The sequence below is a fragment of the Brachycentrus maculatus genome, unplaced genomic scaffold, assembly GCF_059751285.1.
Source record: "Brachycentrus maculatus isolate JH-2025_06_01 unplaced genomic scaffold, ASM5975128v1 h1tg000065l, whole genome shotgun sequence".
NCBI lineage: Eukaryota > Metazoa > Arthropoda > Insecta > Trichoptera > Brachycentridae > Brachycentrus > Brachycentrus maculatus.
In genome coordinates, this window is record NW_028280819.1 from 2,561,427 (window position 1) to 2,583,460 (window position 22,034).

At 36.0% G+C, this 22,034-nt stretch overlaps 1 protein-coding gene across 1 annotated transcript in view; it reads left to right on the plus strand.

Annotated features, from left to right (window-relative positions):
• LOC148311446 (uncharacterized) overlaps positions 1–22,034 on the plus strand; it is a 143,626-nt gene that overhangs the window by 118,518 nt on the left and 3,074 nt on the right. Inside the window, exons 10-11 of the mRNA XM_088256748.1 lie at positions 20,601–20,784; positions 21,632–21,773. Coding sequence (XP_088112874.1) covers positions 20,601–20,784; positions 21,632–21,773 — 326 coding nt within the window. The remainder of the gene's footprint in view (positions 1–20,600; positions 20,785–21,631; positions 21,774–22,034) is intronic.

A 22,034-nucleotide genomic window follows, 5' to 3' on the forward strand; every position in this document is an offset into this window, starting at 1 on the left:
TATTATTTAATTTCCCGCTAATCCTCTATTTTAGAGGCTTGTCATCGATGCCATACGAGAAGTTAACGTTTAAACTTTACTTTTATTCATGTAAATATCGTCCAATTTGATTTGTAGGGCGTCCAATTTGGTTTTAAAAACGTCCAATTTGAAGTGATAAACCTATATTTGTCGGGTTGTGGTCCCGTGGTTAGTGTCGTGGAAACTCTTGGGTCAGAGTTTCTCAGTTTGAACCCACTCCATCCACAATTTGATACCTGTTTCTAACAATGAGCCGCTTAGGCTCACAGAAATAGTATAAAATTGAAGCATTTTTTGTAAATAATATAAAAACACAAATATTTCTCTTTTCTTCGAACAAATATTTGTAATACATATTTCCTTTTCTAATTCGCTTGTGTTTATCGTGTCGTCCGGGCAAGGCCGAATGTTCCCTGCGGTAACATGAGATAAAATTAACAAAACGCGAAATATTTTGTAAGTCAAGTATATAGGGTGTATATAAAGTGTGTATATAGGGTGACACGATGTTCCCGTCTCTGGGGTCAGGGGTCAAATGATACATTCACGACGCCCACGCGAGACGTCTCAACAAACTGACATTTGACATTTAAGCCATTTAATCTGGGCTCCTCTGTCACGCAGAAACAAACGTCCCAGCGGCGACTTCAGATAATACAAAGAAAACATTTCTTCTTTTGACATATTTTGGTGAAATGCGACAAAACATGGGTGCAAAACCATTGAATTAAACATTTTTTTATCAGATTTAGTGGTTTCTTATTTAGAAAATATGACAAGACGAATAAGACAAATAAATGAGCTATGTGACAAATCATGTCCGCCTCCCTAGTGTAATGGTCAGCACGCTCGGCTACCGTTCTGGAGGTCCCGGGTTCGATTCCCAGGGGGGTCAAATAAATATAAGTGATTTTTTCACTGTAATATTTATTCAATATTACCCTGGACTGGTACCTGAAGCGGAGGGCTGATCACCTTTCCTTCGTGTGTAAACGATCAATATAACACTGTGTTCATATGAAGCAGTGCCCTATGCACCATTGGGGTGCGGATAAGGGTTTTATTAATTATTATATGTAAGGCTGAACAAGGAATATTTGAAAAGATTAAGAAGTGTTCTTTACGGTGGTATGGACTTGTGGAGCGAACGGATAACGAGAGAATGACTAAGAAAATATATGTGGCAAATGTGAGCGGGAAAACAGAACGAGGACGACCGAAAAAGACTTGGCACGACCAGATCAATCAGAACCTAAAATCTGGTCGTGTAAAAGTCTGCGTAATCGGAGGGCATGTGTGACTAGATGTATGGATGTGACGGAGGCAAGGAGTGTATGTCAGGACAGAAGAGTGTGGCGTTCCATTCTTTCTGCTTACCCCTGCGGGGAAACGGCGTGATGGTAGTAGTAGTAATAGTAGTAGTTATATTTTTTTTATTTGCGGTAAATATTGGATGAAGCAAAAAAAATGCTGTCGGAAAATGTGAAACCTATACTAAAAATTGGGAAAATTAATAATACATATTGTATTGGATAATCAATTGATAATTTTTTAATCAATTTTCATATAGTACATGTTGTATATTCCAATACGTCACTTTTGCTGTTTTTCGTTATGTCATAAATTAATCGTTATCCAATAGACCCATATGCGAGTTGTTCCAATTACAGAATATCGATTAAAGGTCGGCTTTGTATGTGAAGCGTGCGTTATGAATCTTTCTTCCCATCCCCGATTTTCCCGTCGGCTTTGTTCCTTTCTCGTTTGTGCGCCGACAAAAACTAATATCGTATAATGATCGTGAAAATTGTGCAAACAAACGCCATCTGTCAACCCTCTCTTCACTTCCACACATGTGTGTGCTCACTAGGTATCTCTCGCGGTGTTAACTTATTGCGGTAATTATCCCGCTAATGACGCCATACCGACTTAATTGGAGCGGGCCCGATATGTTTTCATTATTATGTATTACGCGAATTACCTTTCTTCACAGTGAATCTACATTTATTTTACCCCTAGTTATTTTTTTGTAAATATAAATCAGAGGTAAAATAAGTGTGATCATAATAAAATAAAATAAAATAAATATGAATATAAATAAATCAGAGGTAAAATAAATATGAACGGACAGTAATTTTGAACCTACCTACGCCCCATTTTTTATTTAATCATAAACATTATTACAAATGGCAATTATTTTATTTTTTGTTTCGGCATTCACATTTTGCAATTTATGATAAACATATAGGGTAGTATTTACAACATTTTGAGTGTGTCCAAATACTTGTTCACAAAATCTGGATTATCTCCAATTACAGGAGTTATTTTCATATTATTTTTGATATCTCATCAAAGACGGGGCTGACGACCGTCATAATGAAAAATCGTGAAAATAACTCCTGTAATTGGAGATAATCCAGATTTTGTGAACAAGTATTTGGACACACTCAAAATGTTGTAAATAAATTACCTGGTCAAATTATAAGCTTAAATAATAAAAATGAAAATGGTATTTTCTGGCGTTTCTCATGTGTGTGATTATAATCCAGGGTTCGGACCTTACATACTAATATAAGAGTTTCTGCTTAGTAAAAAGCTTCTTTGCATCTCACCAATAGATGTCTCTAGTGAAGTTCTAGTAATTCAAGAACAAGGTTTCTAAATTGGTTCATATATATAGAACTTCCAAGAATTTGAGTTGTGTGGTTGTCAATAATGGGTAGAATTGGTGAATGTTACACGTGTGTAAAGTGATAACTTAAACCAGCCTATGACGGTCGTCAGCCCCGTAAATGCCCAGACCTCCATATTCTTTTTCATCTTTGATGAGATGTCAAAAACAGTATTTTACAAGTTTTATTCTACTGTTACTTTCTAATGTAAATATAAAATATAGCTTCGTTATTTTAAATCATCCGTTTTATTAATTCAGTTACAACCAGTTTAAAACCACATATTTTTTAAAAATTTTAATACGTTTTATTTTTTATTATTTCATCATACACATAATTACAAATTACAATAATGTGCCCTCATTGGGTTTTCCCGTGCCGCGGGCACATATTGCAATGTTTTTTTTATAAAATTATCAAATTGTTCATGTTGAATATCGTAAACACGTTTCTTTCTACTTCATCATAATTTTATTCCTACCGATTATCATTTAGCGCTTTAAAATTTAAACCGAATATAAAACACTTGTGTGTCGTTGAAATTCTACCCTCTCTAAGAAAATTTCTCACCCTTGCGTCTAGGGGTGGTATCCCTGTATGGGAAAACCCTTTCCTCCTTCAATATTCATGAGGAGTGACCGTCTGGGGTATACTTCTGACCGCTGCCTCTATCAAATATACCAAAATATGGCATAACGTTACGTGGATACAACTTTTAGTTTGTCCAAATGTCTGTTTTTAGTTTGTTTCCAATTCCCAGGAGACGTGTTTTCTATCATTTTATTACGCAAACAGGGTAATTCGACGTTTATCGAAATTGCCATATTTTATCGAGGGCATTGAATAATCGTATTATATAAATGATTAATTGATATCTCAACATTATGTAGAAGAATATAGTATAAAACGGTTTATTTTGTATGTACACTCGTATTGCGTACAATCGATTTAATAATGATAATTTAATAGCAGTATTTTTTATTGAAATCTCAACATAGATGAAGCAAAATATGGAAGTCTGGATATTTGCTGGCTTACGGCCCGTCATAGGCTGGTTTGACTGATCGCTTTACACGCGTGTAACATTCACCATGATTGAAAACCGCACTACTCTTTTTTTTATTTCTACACATATCATTGATTACATGACGAGTGCGTTCACTGGAGCCATCTATGGTTGGTTTTAGAAGTTTTTATTTAGCAGAGCCTTTTTTATTTAGATATAGCATCCCATGGTACATAAAGCACTGCGTCATATAAGAGCAGTGTAATCTTGGCCGTTAACACATGAAGGAAGGGTGATCAGCCCTCCGCTTCAGGTACCAATCCAGGGTAATATTGAATAAATATTAGAGTGCAATAAATCACTCATATTTATTCGACCCCCCCTGGGAATCGAACCCAGGCCCTCCAGTACGGTAGCCGAGCTTGCTGACCATTACACTACGGAGGCGGATGTATCCAATATACTAACCGGATTATTTTTACATACTGGGAAATCCTTGTCATTTTGTGCGCAGCTTACACATATTATTCTTGCACAAAAAGCACGTAATGTGCTTTCTTTTTTTCTTTTCCATTTAGATAGACCGGGTACAGTTAGTATAAAAATATAATTATCATTTATATTTGAAGCACTAACTTTGTGATTTTCCATTTTATAATTAAATTGTAACTTTGTTTTAAAATCACTATAAATATTTTATTATAACTTAATTATAATGTTAACCGGTTTCGAAGCTAACCGCTTCTTTATCAGGACTGATTAATACTTCGAATTATAATTAAGTTACAATAAAATATTTATAATGAATTTAAAACAAAGTAACATTTTAATTGTCCGCCTCCGTAGTGTAATGGTCAGCACGCTCGGCTACCGTTCTGGAGGTCCCGGGTTCGATTCCCAAGGGGGGTAAATAAATATAAGTGATTTTTTCACTGTCATATTTATTCAATATTACCCTGGACTGGGTACCTGAAGCGGAGGGCTGATCACCTTTCCTTCATGTGTAAACCATCAAGATAACACTGCGTTTATATGACGCAGTGCCCTATGCACCATTGGGGTGCGGATAAGGATTTTATTATTATTATTAACATTTTAATTATAAAAATATAATTATCTCACACCTTGTGCATAAGGTTTGATGCTCGTGCTCGATAAATTTGCTACCTCGCGAGAGACAATAAAAATCTGGGCAAAGACCTTCAACAACTAGGGGTGTGTTAATCTTCCTCAGCACGTCAACACTGGGGGGTGGGGAGTTGCAGCCCCCTATCTCACACACTCGCCCTTCACACCTCACCATGGCAACACTTCCAGCTCGCATTTAGCGTAGTAAGTAGAGGTTAAGTACCTACACAACCGGAAACGTGAGTTACGCTGCACGTTGAACCGCGACAGCTTTAGTACGAACAGGATGCAATCATTTATTTATTGCGTAATATATGTAGCGTTGTTTTACAATACAAAGCAATATAAACATTTAAAGTGACTTAACTATTTAGTTTTACTTAGTAAAACATTAATTAAAAATCTAAAATACGAAAAACAGAATTTTAATCAATGTTTTACTTAGTAAATACCACAATTTCTTAAAATCTACTGTAACACGTGTTTCGAACACCGTATGCAAAATGATGCGGAACGCATCGAAATACGTGTCACAGTAGATTTTAAGAAAAAGTGGTATTTACTATGTAATACATCAATTAAAAATGGATAGATTTTACCACAAGAAGCCTGCCGAATCAATTAATGAAATTAGATATTATTCATTGAGGAATGTAAATATACATATATACCTATATATATATATATATATATATATATATATATATATATATATATATATATATATATATATATATATATATATATATATATATAATATATATATATATATATATATATATATATATATATATATATATAAATATATTTCATATATATATATAAATATATTGTTGATTTTACACTATAATATTTATTTAATATTACACTGCACTGGTCCCTGCAGCCCCTATGCACCAATTTGTGCAGATTAGGTTTAGAAGAAGATCAGAAACGTGTTTTTAAAAAAATCAAAAGTAATTTCTTCAATGTACATAGTTTCGAAATGACGCTGGATAGAGATGGTAAATTTTATCTCTGGAAAGTTCGACCCTTAAGCGTCCGCCGGCGCCGGAAAAGTTCTTGCGAACTGGGAAAGTATTAACAAGGGCTGTTGCGATACAGATCTAGGGGTTGTTTCAACATAACACCGATAAGGGCTGTTCCTTCCGATATAAAATCGATCGTATAACACCCGGAAACAACTTTGAAATTATTACATATTATTTTTTGACATCTCGTCAAAGATAAGAAGAATATGGAAGTCTGGGCATTTACGGGGCTGACGAACGTCATGGGCTGGTTTAAGATCACTTTACACGCCTAACATTCACCATTCTACCCTTGATTGACAACCACACAACTCAAATTTTTGGAACTTCTAATTATATTAAATAATTTCGAAACAAACTGTTTGAATTAACTAGAATTTCACTGGAAATATCCATGATGAGATGTGAAAAGCTTTTTATTAAGCAACTCTTTCCACTATTTCAAACAGTATCAATTAGTCTTGATACAGAAGCGGTTAGATTTCGAAACCGGTAGACATTATAATTAAGTTATAAAAATACAACATTTTGAGTGTGTCCAAATACTTGTTCACAAAATCTGGATTATCTCCAATTACAGGAGTTATTTTCATATTATTTTTTGACATCTCATCAAAGATGAAGAAGAATATGGAAGTCTGGGCATTTACGGGGCCCCGTAAATGCCCAGACTTCCATATTCTTCTTCATCTTTGATGAGATGTCAAAAAATAATATATAATAAAATATTTAAAGTGATTTTAAAACAAAGGTACATGTTAATTATAGAAACTCTTTCATTTGTATGTGAGGTCCGAATTCTGGATTATATTCACATACTCGAGAAACGCTAGAAAATACTCTTTTCTTTTTTTTAGCTTATAATTTGACCAGTTAATTTATTGACAACATTTTGAGTGTGTCCTGTTTTTAGACAGATTTGTAAACAAGGATTTGGACTCACTCAAAATGTTTGAAATTTCTTATTCTTCTTCGTCTAAATTGGGATGTCAATATAAAATAACTAACTAACTAAACATCACGCCGCTTCCCCGCAGGGGTAGGCAGAGAGAATAGAGCGCCACACCACTCTGTCCTTGCAAACATTCTTCGCCTCTTCCACGTTCATGCATCTCCTCATACATACCCGCCGATTGTTACGACTCCTAACCTGACCACTTTCAAGTATTTGGCATACCTGATTGTGCCAGGTTTTCCTCGTTCTTCCTCTGCTTCTTTTTCCAACTACAATCGCCTCGTAAATTTGTTTAACCGTTCTTTCCTCACTCATACGTTCCACATGTCCAAACCATCTCAACACACCTTTCTTAATTTTATCGATAATGCTTATCTTAGCTTTGCATTCCTTCCTTATTTCACTATTCGCACATCTATCATACATCATTTTGTCGCACATTCTTCTGAGAGATCGCATTTCGACTGCATTCAGTCTACTTTCATCCTTCTTTTGCCAACTCCATGTTTCACTTCCATACATCAGAGTTGGAACCAGGACTCCGTTGTGCACTGCCAGTTTAGCTTCCGCTGATAGGTTTTTATTTGCTATAACTGATTTCAGTGCACCATTCACTTTGTTCCCAGCATTCACTCTCCTTTCTATGTCTTTCTCAATCTTTCCATCCCTAGAAAACATACTACCCAAATACATAATATTATATGACTCCCAAAAATATACAACATAAAATGACTCCCAAAAACCCTGATTTTTGAACAAGCTTTTGGATACGGATAAAATGTTGTGACTAATTTTTATTCATCGTGCATTTTGCGTATATTTATCCATAACCCTTCCTCTGCCTCACCATTCCCAACATTGCCGTTTCCTTTACCTTAACTTCCTAAGATTTTCATACATCAGGTCGTGACAAACTTTCGTAAAGGAGCGCCCCTAACGACTTGAAATTCTGCCGTTGCTATTAATTTATGTGAACAATTTTCTGAGAAGCGAGTGGAAATTCCCTTCTTGGAACTGTTTAGCTCGCAATCATTTCTAGATTATTAAATAATAAATAAATATGAAATTTAGAAACATGACGGAGGGATTATCCATTTTAAAAATCTCATTTTGACCCGTCAAGCTGTCTGCGAAATTGCTTGATTTTTAATCATATTTATGGCCTCCCTCAAACGACGATTTTCTGACTTTCATCGGAAAATTGACACATTTATTAAAATTAATGGTTATTTTCCTGATGTTTATGGGGACGCTTCTTAGGTTGATTTTAATAATTATCTTTGATTACACTTTCTGAGATAATGACATAGTAAATTCGTTCAATCTAGGCAAATATAAATGGTAATGTTAGTTTGTTTAAAATCTCATTAAGTAATTCATGGATCGCTTTGAAATTTTAACACAGTGTTGCATTTAAATATCCGCGTGTTTTTGTACAAGTATACGTGTATTATATTTTATTTTATGACTGGTGTTTTTACATGTGAAAGGTAATAATAACACTTTTTTAACGCAATGGCAGCGCTTTCTGTTAAACGTTACAGTATGTATCATGAACATAAGACAGCTAAATTAAATACAACAAAAAATAACGACATTCAACATTCTCTCAACAACTCCCAAAAGCAGAAACCATTTTTTAAAATAACAGTGTTTTAAAGTATTTAAGGGTGAAAAATACTTGAATCTTAATAAAAGTTCATCTTTTAGGTACAATACCGAAATACAATACCAAACATTTGCAACAGATCATAAAATACTTGGGAACCAGATATAAATTTAAATAACTGTACATTCTGTAGGAATACAGATGTAAACAAAATTCAAACATCAAATTGCTAAAAAATAAATTAAATGCCGTATAAATGTTAATTTAAGAAAAAAAACGCAAAATTTAAAAAAAAAACATACAAAAAAACAATTCAAAATTATATCACACAAAAAATAAACAAAAGATAATAAGTGTAAGTCCCTCTCCAAGCACAAGAGCGAAGTCTCTTTGTAGGGGAGAACAGCGTAATTAATTTTAAGATTGCGAAACATAAATTTCAAGAAAATGTTTTTTTTAAAACCCTTGTAAATGAAATAAATAAATAAAATAAAATAAAATGAATCAGGTGGTACGTATTGTACAATAATTTGAATGTTTTAGAATTTAGTGTATAATATTATATTCGTCAGTCCTTAAGCAAATTGAGTCCATATTTATTTTTCATCAGAGAGCAAGCCGAAATGGTGCTATGCTGAATAGCAATATTTTATAAAACAACCTGTCATCTGGCAAGCGCATGTAAACATCCAATAGGTTACAACCGCTTTTCACTTTGTAATTTATTTAAATGTCGTTCATTTTGTACTCGGGATTTGCTTCTGTCCCATTCAGTCAGTGAATTTACCCGTTTATTAATCTTTGATGATGATGTCCGCCTCCGAGTGTAGTGGTCAGCATGCTCGGCTACCGTACTGGAGGTCCCGGGCTCGATTCCCAGGGGGGGTCAAATAAATATAATCACTCTTATATTTATTCAATATTACCTTGGGCTGGTACCGGAAGCGGAGGTTCGATCACCTTTTCTTCATATGTAAACGATAAAGATAACATTGCGTTTATATGATGCAGTGCCCTATGCACCATTGGGGTGCGGATAAGGTATTGAATGAATGAATGAATTAATCTTTACGATCATTTGAAGGATCTACAATTCTTGATCTTTCATTATTTCTTCAATTATTTCTGATTGCATCGTTGCAGGTTTAGCAACTATTTAAAAGTTAGCATTCGAAGAGGAAAAAAAACATTATTTTTAAAGTATCGAACATTACAGAAAGAAAGATGTGTTGAGATAGTTTGGACATGTAGAACGAATGAGTGAAGAAAGAACGGTAAAACAAATTTATGAGGCGAACATATTTTGAAAAAAGAGCGGAGGAAGACCGAGGAAAACGTGGCATGATCAGGTATGTCAAATTCTTGAAAGCGGTCAAGTCAGGAGTCGAAATTATCGGCGGGCATGTATGAGGAGATGCATGATGCATGAATAATACGAAGATTTTTTGCAAATATGGATTGGTGTAGCGTTCTATTCTCACTGCCTACCCCTGTGGGGAATCGGCGTAGTGCTCAGTTAATTTTTTATTTTATTTAATGTTTTACTTAGTAAATACCACTATTTCTTAAAATCTACTGTGACACGTGTTTCGATGCATTCCGCATCATTTTCAAACACCTTTTCAAACACATTTTCAAACACATTTTACGGTGTTTGAAAATGATGCGGAATGCATCGAAACACGTGTCACAGTAGATTTTAAGAAATAGTGGTATTTACTTAGTAAAACATTAATTAAAAATGGATAGATTTTACCACAAAGTGACTGCCGAATCAATTAATGAAGTTTTTTTTAGTTTTAGATTACTATATATTGAATATCTACAAAAAAAATGCACAAAAAATAATACTTTTATAATGAATAATGAGAAAATAAAATTTTATTCGTTAGAAAACAAAAAAAATGTCAACAAATGATAACCATTTTATAAATCTCTGTATTGTAACGGCTTTATGGTTAGTTAGTTAGTTACTATGGTATGTATCTCAGGAAGCTACTTAATATCTTGAATTATCTAAGTGCCCCGACTTCCTTTGAAAGTTTTCTAAAAACAACATAGTTTTACGGTCGCGATGAATAAATCAGTCGATCGGATCGCCGAAGTTTGCGAGTGGAAGGCGCGATTCATTGACCCACGTCAGTTGCATCTCGCGGGCGGGGGCTAGGGCGGGCGATGGCGGGTCCAGGGGAGCAACGCGCGCAGCCTCCCTGGATCGATGCGCCCGCCGCGGCAACATCTAGAGCAGTGTTCCGCAAATTGTTTTCTGTTTCAATTTTAAATTTTTTAAATTTTATTCAAAAACACAATATTCAAGGCGTATATGTTAAAAGTAAGCAAGAAGACTTAAAGGTGTAGAAGAATCCCGCTTCGGAAAACTCCTTCGGACACATGGAACAGATCACTATCCAATGTGATAATGTTTAACATAGCGGTAGCTCTTCCTACTGGCATAACCATTAGCAGGGTAATCCTGTATATAGGAATGTGAAACAATCTATGCCGACGCTGTCCTAGGTAATTATTGGGAACATACAGACCAATGCTTCGGATAATTTCAGGATTATCGATCATACCGCGCAACAATCGATAAAAATGCGTAATCAAATACACGTTCCTTCCAGTCTCTAAACTGTTCAAGGTACAAATGCCAAATCACGAAATTTTAGAGGTACACAAAAGAAAAAAACTAAATTTATTTAATATTGATTTATTATTAAAATTACTAAAATGTAAAATGTACAATATTTAATGCAAAATCTACGCCCGCTTAATTGAGCACAGGCGTTCAAAATTTTGAGCAATTGTTGATAAGGCTCCTCTCATCTCTTCGTTGGTCGTACTCAAGCGTTCCCTTTTTTTTTATTTAATAGTAGCCTGAGTCAAAATCCCAATTCGCACGCTCTTCGTATAACAAAGCGCCTCGCTCGTATAGCTTTCAGCTATTTCTTGGTGGTGTTATCTTCACAAAACTAGACGTTTTTTCCGCGGCACACCAACTAATCACCACGGTGCACCAGTGTGCCGCGGCACACACTTTGCGAAACACTGGTCCAGGGACCGTGCCGCCGGACGCGTCTGGACCCGGGATGCAAATGTGAACGCTGTCTGACGTACGGATCGAGATGCAGGAGGCTGTGTATGGACAATAGGCCACGTGTAGCAAAAAGCTAAGAATTCACTCGGAGTGCTATTTTGAATGTGTTTGTTTAATATCTTAACATAATTATATCCAACTAGGAGTTATTTTATATTATTTTTTGACTTCTCAACATAGATGAAGAAGAATATGGAGGTCTGGGCATTTACGAGGCTGAGAATATGTAGGCTAGTGAAATTCTAGTTTAAAGCACTTTGTTTCGAATTTTAACAATATATTATATAGAAGTTCCAAGAATTTGAGTAGTGTGGTTGTCAATCATGGGCAGATTTGGTGCATGTTACATCAAGTAAATCTAAAATTAAAAATGCATAGATATTACTACAAAGTGACAACCGAATCAATGAAGAAAATTAGATAATTTCATTTCCATACAATTTTGAGAATTTCATATATGTGTAAAATCACTTAAACCAGCCTATGATGGTCGTAAGCCCCGTAAATGCCGAGACATGCATATTTTTCTTCATATATGTTAAGATGCCAAAAAATAGTATAAAAGGTATATACTTTTATGTCTGTAGCAAAAGACACTGTTATATTTCTTTCCTTTCCATTTAATCAGACTGAGCCACGGCAACGCGCAGTCTGTTAGTCTGTGTAATAAAAACGCAAGCAAATCGTCAGACAAGACAAGGGTGACATTTTTCTTCTCCGTACCAATACATAGGTTATTTGATGAGGGTATGGGGTAACGAATCGGTCCTGAGAACGCGAGTTTGTTCTGAAAATACAATCCCCCCCTAGACTAGTTCGACTCCCATCGAATTCTGTGCTGAAATCGTATTACACCTTTCAAATATCGTGAACTTTTCATTATTTCACACTTTTTCGTTCTGTTGTCTTATTATCACGCCGTTTGTTTTTGACAGTCGCTCTAAAAGTATGAGTATTATCAAACTGTGATCATTATCAATCCTTCATTGCATGACTTTTTACATTTTTAATAATAAAAAATTCTAAAGTATCTTACTCTAAACATTAGAGGAAAAAATATAAAAATTAACGAAAAACTTTAAAAAAAGAAATCATGAAAATACTTTTGTATCAAATTTGCAACAACATGCAATTGTAATCCTTATGAGATATTGATATATGTTTTAACACTAACTTTTGGCCATGTGACAAATTTGATACACGATGCAGCGAAGGGTTTTAAAGTCATATTAAAAACTAGCTGCAAGCAGCAACCAACCGTAGGAAATGGAAAGAAGGGGAAGAAGCCTATATCCAGCAGTGGAGGTCAGAGGGATCATAAAGAAGAAGAAAGAAAGTGATCATTATTCAATTATTCACATATTTTCGGCACATCGATTTTGTATGTCCTTTTTTAAAAATTTAAAATCACCTTTATTTAATATTTAATTTAGCTTCTTGAGTATTTTTTGTTTATCCTTTGTGGCGCATTTTATATAACTTTATATATAAACTTTTTAGAAAGGAATGTAAGGCTGAACTAGGGATAGTTGAAAATATTAAGAAGAGTTCTCTAAGGCGGTATGGACATATGGAGCGAATGGATAGCGAGAGAATGACTAAAAAGTATAGTCAGCACGCTGGACTACCGTACTGGAGGTCTCGGGTTCCATTCCCAGGTGGGGTCAAATAAATATAAATGTTTTTTTCATTCTGATATTTATTCAATATTACCCTGAACTGGTAACCTGAAGCGGAGGGCTGATCACTTTTCCTTCACGTGTTAATGAACAAGATAACACTGTGTTTATTTGATGCAGTGCCCTATGCACCATTGGGTGCGGATAATAAGGGTTAGTAAAAAGTATGTAAAAAAAATATGCAGGCTTTAAACGACAGGGATTATTCAAACAGGGATTTTAGAGTTGACGTTTTTTTGCCAGTATACCCACGATATCAAAGTTTCGAATTATTTTACACTCTAAAATTTATTTTCGAAATTAAATATAACGTATGTTGATATTACGTATTATACCAAGGAAATATTAGGATTTTTAATAATAAATTGAGCGAGGCACCTCTGAAAGGGGAGGAAATCGCTTCATGTTTCGCGTGCAGACCGTAAGAGCAACCATGAATAAAAGATTTATTAAGTTTTTTCTCTCCGACAATGCGTGCTTTACGCGGGAATAAGCGACTCTTGTCTCTGGCTGGCGGCGGGGAGAGAGGGGTGATGTATTACGTATTCATCCCGACTGCCGCCGCACCCATGTCGGCTATAAAACGGGTGAATTGACGCGAAAGCTGCCGTATTCTTCTAGATAAGAACTTGGAACATGCGATTCCGTTTTGAAAATGGCGCGCGAATTGTTTTTTTTTTTTGTTTTTGCTTTTTTTTTTTACTGGCAACATTTTATAGGGTGTCTGTCTTATTAGCATAGACAAAGTGCATTGATGCCCTATATGAATTACAGTGGAACCTTTCATAACGACGACCTCTTATAACGGGTAATTCGCGAGTTTCAGAGAAAGGTCAAGTGCATTTTTCACAAATTCATTTGTGAGCCGGGACTTCAGCGCCACCAAAATAATAATAATTTGGATAATTTGTATAGCGCCATTTTCGTAAAATACTACCTCAAGGGCGCTTATAAAGACATGGATAATAATGATATTAATAATACGATGATGACAATGATATACAAAAAATAAATGGATTAAAACGTCGTCAATCGGTCTCGGGCCGTCGAGTCTGGAGCGGGGAAAAGATGAGTCGACAAATTAAAACGCCTTCCTCTTGATCCCGTGGGCTGGAGAATGGCCAAGGTGTTGGGCAGGACGCCTTCCTGAGCGATGGTCGTCACGCTGGAGGGCAGCTTGTTGAGCTCCTCCATTGAATGTTTCGCTTAACGAGTTTAAGATTCTGGAACGAATTATGCTCGTTATGAGAGGTTCCACTGTATTTTAATTTAAGAAATTAATGCATTATCTTGATATGGTGTTGATTATTTTCAACATATGAAGATAATGCATCTTGAGTGTGGTTCGATATGTTTATTACGCCATTTCCGATGTTGAGTTTAGCTCGACATTAATATGGCGCTATTTATGCGATATAATAAATAAATAATTTGTACAACCCTACGATTTTCAAATACAATACTTATATGTGAGACCTGAGGAAGGATGAAGGATGAAGGAAGACCTGAGGAAGGATGAAGGAGTAAAAATGACAAAAAATTTCCAAGAAAATATAAAAATTTTCTGGAAAGAAGTCAAAAACTCCCGAAGTCTAAGCTTGAATGGATGTACGAAATCGATTGCAGCGAAAGACGGAAAAATGGTGACGAATGAAAAAGATATAAAAGAGAGATGAAAAGAGTATTTCGAGGAGGTGTATGAAACACATACGATTAATAACGTTAGTGACGTAAGTACATTTCCCCGAATATGTGTGAATGATGTTTCAAGAGAGATAAGTATGGAAGAAATTAAGAATGCCACTAAGTCTTTGAAAAATGGAAAGGCTCTAGGATTCGACAATTTTGCCGCAGAATACGTCAAGAATGGTGGCGAAATAGTTCTCACATGGTTGCATAGGCTCTTTAACCGTTGTCTGGAGGAGAGTTATACTCCGGTGGATTGGAGAAGGGCAGTTATAATGCCTCTCTACAAGGGTAAAGGTTCTAGGGTGGAATGTGGGAACTATAGAGCGATCAGTCTATTGAGTGCTGTTGGCAAGATGTATGGTCGAATCCTTATTGAAAGAGTGAGAACCATAACAAAGGACAAAGTGTGGGATGTCCAGAGTGGATTTATGAATGGGAGAGGATGTACGGATCAAATTTTTGCCTTGCGCAACATTACTGAAAAGTTTTTGTCCAAAAACCAAAAGCTTTTCTGTGCTTTTGTGGATTTGCAGAAAGCGTATGACCGAGTTGATAGAACGAAGCTATGGAAGGTGTTATCTGAGTATGGGGTAAGCAGTAAACTTATCCAAGGCATAGCATCCTTGTACGAGGATAGCACTGCATGCATAAGGGTGAGTGGTTCATTTTCATCCTGGCTTAGCATCTCTAAAGGTGTTAAGCAGGGATGTGTAATGTCACCGTGGCTGTTTAACCTATACATGGATAATTGCATGAAAGAACTGAAAGATTTAAATGTTGGAGCCAGAATGAATAATTTGACTGTCTGTTGCCTTTTGTATGCTGACGATGCTGTTCTTCTTGCCGATAGCAGAGAAGACCTGCAGGCGTTGGTGACAAAAGTGTATAATGTGTGCAAGGAAAGTGACTTATTGATGAATGTTAGCAAATCTAAGATTATGGTTTTTGAAAGAGAAGAATGCAGATCTGAATGTGAAATATTGGTAAACGGAGAGATTCTGGAACAGGTAGATGATTTCGTGTATTTGGGTAGTATGTTTTCTAGGGATGGAAAGATTGATAAAGATATAGAAAGGAGAGTGAATGCTGGGAACAAAGTGAACGGTGCACTGAAATCAGTTATAGCAAATAAAAACCTATCAGCGGAAGCTAAACTGGCAGTGCACAACGGAGTCCTGGTTCCAACTCTAATGTATGGAAGTGAAACATGGAGTTGGCAAAAGAAGGATGAAAGTAGACTGAATGCAGTCGAAATGCGATCTCTCAGAAGAATGTGTAACAAAACGATGTATGATAGATGTGCGAATAGTGAAATAAGGAAAGAATGCAAAGCTGAGATAAGCATTATCGATAAAATTAAGAAAGGTGTGTTGAGATGGTTTGGACATGTAGAACGAATGAGTGAGGAAAGAACGGTAAAACAAATTTATGAGGCGAATGTTAGCGGGAAAAGAAGCAGAGGAAGACCGAGAAAAACATGGCACGATCAGGTATGCCAAATACTTGAAAGTGGTCAGGTTAGGAGTCGTAACAATCGGCGGGTATGTATGAGGAGATGCATGAACGTGGAAGAGGCGAAGAATGTTTGCAAGGACAGAGTGGTGTGGCGCTCTATTCTCTCTGCCTACCCCTGCGGGGAAGCGGCGTGATGGTTAGTTAGTTAGTTTTTATGTGAGACCTCATCATCATCATCTTCTAAAGGCAGCGCCTTGTTGTGTCAGCCACTTGTCTCTGTCAGTCGCCATCCTCTTGAGCTGCGAATAGGAGGAGACGTCCATGAGCCGCTTCAAATCCTGGAAGTATGAAGTTCTTGGGCGGCCTCTTGTTCGTTTTCCCAAGATTCTTCCTTCGAAGATGTTGCTAAGAAAGGTGCTATGTCTAATTGAGTGCCCTATTAGCTTGGCCTTCCTCTTCAAAATATGATTTATAAGCTCTCTTCTTTCTTTTACGTCCTGCAACACCTTTTCGTTGGACTTCCTTACGACCCATGATGTTTTGGTCATCTTCCTCCAAACCCACATCTCAAATGCTTCAAGCCGGTCTTTTTCGTACTTTTGGATGGTCCAGGTTTCACACCCATACAACAAAACACTCCAAACAAAAGCCTTTATGAATCCTTTTCTTACTTCAATTTTTAAATGTTTGTTTGATAGGAGGCTGTACTTTTTCATAAAAGTTTGCTTGGCTAGCGTTATCCTCTTTTTTATGTCTAGGGTACATTTATTGTTATATGTTAGCGTGCTACCCAGATAACAGAATTGATCCAACTGTTGAATTACTCTATTTCCGAGAAGTATTGTTGGATGGAGGTCAGGTTGCTCTTTTTCAACGATCATTGATTTTGTTTTGGCGGCATTAATTTTCAAATGGAACTTATCCAGAGCATTAGAGAGAGTGTTTAACATGTGGTTCATGTCACTCTCGTCCTCTGCTATCAGGGCGATGTCATCAGCGAATCTTATACAATGTATTTGTTGACCGTTTATTTTTACTCCATTTGTTTTTTCCTTCAACTCTTCAATGGCCTCCTCTATGAACAAATTGAATAGATAGGGTGACAGCGGATAACCCTGTCTCACACCTTTTCTTATCTTGGCTTCTTTTGAGGAACCATTAATATCTATGAGAGTGGATTGGTCCTTGTACAATTTGAGGATGGTTCTTCTGTCCTTCCAATCAATTCCTCTTTTCTTCATGACTTTAAACAAGAGGTACCAATCCACTCTATCAAAAGCCTTCTCTAAGTCTATAAAGGTCGTGTATGTTATAAGATTCACATCCAGTCGTCTTTCCAGTATCTGTCTCAGTGCCAAAATTGCCTCTCGTGTTCCCACTCCACTTCTAAAACCAAACTGATCCTCTCCAAGCTGTTCCTCCACTTTCTTTTTCAACCTGCCCTTTATAGTGTTCAGGAGCACTTTGGATGCGTGGGATAGAAGTGTTATGGTTCTATAGTTGTTGCAGTCTGCTGCATTTCCCTTTTTAGGTATTGTTATAGACTTACTCTTTACGAAGTCGTTGGGCAATTTTCCCTTTTCATAGCACTCACTTATGATGTTATATAGTGCTGTCTTCGTCCGTTCGTCTACATTCTTTAAAACCTCAGCAGGTATATCATCTATCCCAGTTGCTTTTCTATCCGTTAAGGCCTTCACTGCAAAATCGAATTCAGCCCTTGTCAAGGGTGGTCCCTTGCAATCGGGATCTACTTCTTCTTCTGGTTCCAAATAAATCCTTTCGTCTTCGATATCATTTCCACAGTACAGATCTTCTAGATATTCCTTCCATCGCTCAGCTACCTTTTCATTTTCAAATAATAGGTTTCCGTTTTTGTCTTTAACAATATTGCTCTTTGTTTTGGGTGTATATTCTAGGCTTTTAACTCTGTTATATGCTTTATCGATATTATTTTTGTGTAGTAGGCTTTCGATTTCTTTACAGTTTTCACGTAACCATGTGAGACCTATAAAAATGTAAATCAGTATAGTAATTTTTGCTAGGTAAAAATAAATTAATATTATTAATAAAATACTCGTGCCAGTACGCCACTGGCATGAATATTTTAATTTTTATTACATATTTATAATTTATTTATTTTAATACATGTTTATATATATTTTTTAAATCGATCGAATTTTTTAATCGATATTCGGCGCGTAGCAAAATTGCCCCAACTCTACTTTAAAACTATTTTTTTTATCTATGTCTCTTTTCTTATGTAGTTTGAATATTTCGTAAATTTTCCACACAAATAAAAAACATATTCCACCTTGGTGCCTTTTACATTTTTACTTGCGTTGGAGAGGGTGAATAAATATTTAGTCTCTGCCTATCCCACCCTTTCGTTACTAAGTAATGTTATTTACGAAAAACATCCAACCAAATTGGGAAAACCGCTTCAAACATTGCCTTCATATTGTGCCCATTTATTTTTTCCGTTATGTTTTTCCTTATTTTGGTCTGAGAAGTTATTCAATATTTCGGTAGTGTAAAGGCAAAGGGGCATATCTGTCACGGACCAAATTTTACAGGAGAGCAAATACAAACACGTGAAATTAAATAACTCATTTGTTTTATGTATTTTTGTTTACACATATCTTAATAAAACTAAATTAGTATTGCAACTAAAGCTATCCCTTTGCCATATTATGGAATACACTATTTTAGACATTTTGAGGAACAAACTTAGTAAATGAAATATTTGACAGATATACCCCTTTGCCATTACACTACCAATCTATGTTTTGATCATTATTTTAGTTAACTTATTTTTATTAATATTTTTTTAAGCAAGTTGCATATTCTTCAATAAAAGTGTTTTTTTTATCCCTTAAAATGAATACTACAAAACGAAAATAATTATTTATTTTTAAATGTTATTTATTCTGTTGCTGCGGTAAAGTGGTTAGCGCATTTGAACACGTTCTGGAGGTCCTGGGTTCGATTTTTATCTCGAATTATTTAATATCATCCTTGATTGGTATCTGATGTGGAGGTTTGATAACCTTGCCTTCAATTAACTAACCATCAAAATAACACGACATTAGTTTTTTGCTGTGCCCAATAAGAGCTAGAAGAAGATGAAAGTTATTTAATTTTCAACAGAAATCTATCAACAGTTATCTGCCTCCATAGCGTAGTGGTTACCGCATTTGGCTACTATGCTGGAGATCCTGGGTTCAATTCCTAAGGGGTTAAAATACATACCAGTGTTTTTTTACTCTAATATTTATTACCTTGGACTGGTACCTAAAGTACCTTCATATAATTAACGATCAACTTAATATTGCATCAAATTTATTCAGTGCCCTATGCGTCATTGGGTGCGGATGAAGAATGGAAGGAGGAAGAAATAGAAATTCATAACTTTTCAAATTAATGTAAAGTTAAATTTAAAAATAATAATAAAAAAATTATCTGCCATCAGGCATTTTTGTGACAAGACATAAACACATTGTTTGCGATAAACGCTTGAAAGCGTCTTTTACACACTGCTGGTGGAGGGCGGGAGACGCTTATAAGCGTTCTATTCGCTCACTTTTGGTAGAGCACGGGACGCCAAAAAACATTACACAGATCAGAATAGTAGTATTATAGTATAATATTATAGTATAGTATTTGTCCGCCTCCGTAGTGTAATGGTCAGCACGCTCGGCTACCGTTCTGGAGGTCCTGGATTCGATTCCCAAGGGGGGTAAAATAAATATTAGTGATTTTTTCACTGTAATATTTATTCAATATTACCATGGACTGGTACCTGAAGCGGAGGGCTGATCACCTTTCCTTCATGTGTAAATGATCAAGATAACACTGCGTTAATATGACACAGTACCCTATGCACCATTGGGGTGGGGATAATGGCTTTATTATTATTATTATTATAGTATAATAACCCAGACCGTAATTAATATATTAGTATTCTAATTAGGGTCGGGGTTGATGAAAAAACCACACAACATCAATGTGTTACAAAAACAAATACAGATTTTATCTTAAATTTCAACAATTTAAACAATTTGTGTTCTGCTGACGTATTAATACGTGTTTCTTATGTTGTTGACAGTAATAGTGTGACTGACAAGTGACAATGTTTTGTTTTGGTCAGACAACGCCATTATTCTCACGTAAAAAAAAAACATTTTCAAGCACATCGGGTGTTTTACCATTCATCTCTAAAAAATTCTGTTCTAAGATATTCTTTTTGTTGTTCCAGATTGTGGCCGCTCCCGCAGTTGCAGGTCTTGCTGTCGGTATTGGAGTTCCGATACTGCTATTCTACGTTTACGGGGTGGTCCCCATATCCCTGTGCAGGTCGGGCGGCTGCGGCGTCACCACGAGCCCCCGCGGAGGCGTGAGGTTCGATTTCGACGAGGACGTACTTCCATCTAGAGGTCACGGTAAGAAAATCTCACTATAACATTATTTTATACTAAAACATTCACAGCTTTTAAATGTAAATTCACAGTAAAATCAGGATACAATTTTATATTGTTTCACATTTTCAATAAATTTCGCAACTTAGTTAAAAAAAAAAAAAATTGCTTAGCAAGAGCAGATCTGTCAGGAAGCCTAGATGCTTCTGTATCAGATCTGGGCATGCGGTGGGACAGCTTTCAATATAACATTATTTAAAAATCAATAAAGCAGAAGAAATGATAACAAATCGAGCTTATTCTAAGCTCTTAAAAAGACCAAGAGACTTGACTGCAACAAAAATTAACTCAAAGCTCCCCTCTTTTTTTGGTTTTGATTTGATTTTTTTTAAGAATTTAATTTTTTTTCACTGTAGTAAAGGTTCATTGTTCATAAATAATGTCAAATGCATGCTTACTTAACACACTTCAGACGGGAATGGTATTTCTACCCGTTCGGTTGATTGATGAAAAAGGGAAGGGTATTTTTACCTTCTGCGCCGGCCTCGTTTCAAAGTCAGCAAAGAAGGAATTGTATAATGTTTTTATGTAAATAATACATTGTTTAAGGTCTTAACTATGTTAATTATTTTCAAATCCCGACGCCAGCGATCCGCAGGTGTAAAAAATACCCTTCTGAAATGCGTCATCAAACCGTTTTCATAATGTCATTTTAAATATGTATAAAGTTTTCGAAATTCTCTTAATAATTATGAAAATCATTGTTTATGAACAACCGATGAATATTTATAAAAATTAAAATAATAATGAAATAGTTCTGATCTCGGCATTGCCAGAGGACTTGACTATATTTGAAATATAATTCTTTCAGACGCCGGAAGTCCGGATGGCTTGAATGCCAGCCCCGGAGGAGCTAGCGGCATCAACGGGGGAGCCAACTCTCCCGGCGGTAGTGGCGGAGCTCAGCAGTCATTCACTCCGCCACCTCTTCCCGATCGTAATGCGCGTCACAGGTAACATACATTTTTTCAAATATTCAAATCTTTAAAGGTGGAGACTGACCGGAGCATTTCGTCGTAACATAACGTTGTAACATCGCTCGCGGCGAGCATCACCGACCATCCGAAACTATGGATGGAGCGCTCGGCTCGCTGTACTGACTATACGAATGCTCGCATCGTAACGTGTTACGTTACGACGAAATGCTCCGGTCAGTCTCCACCATAAGGCCCAGTAAACAATAGCCCGCAACTTAATTTTCTTTAAACCCAGGT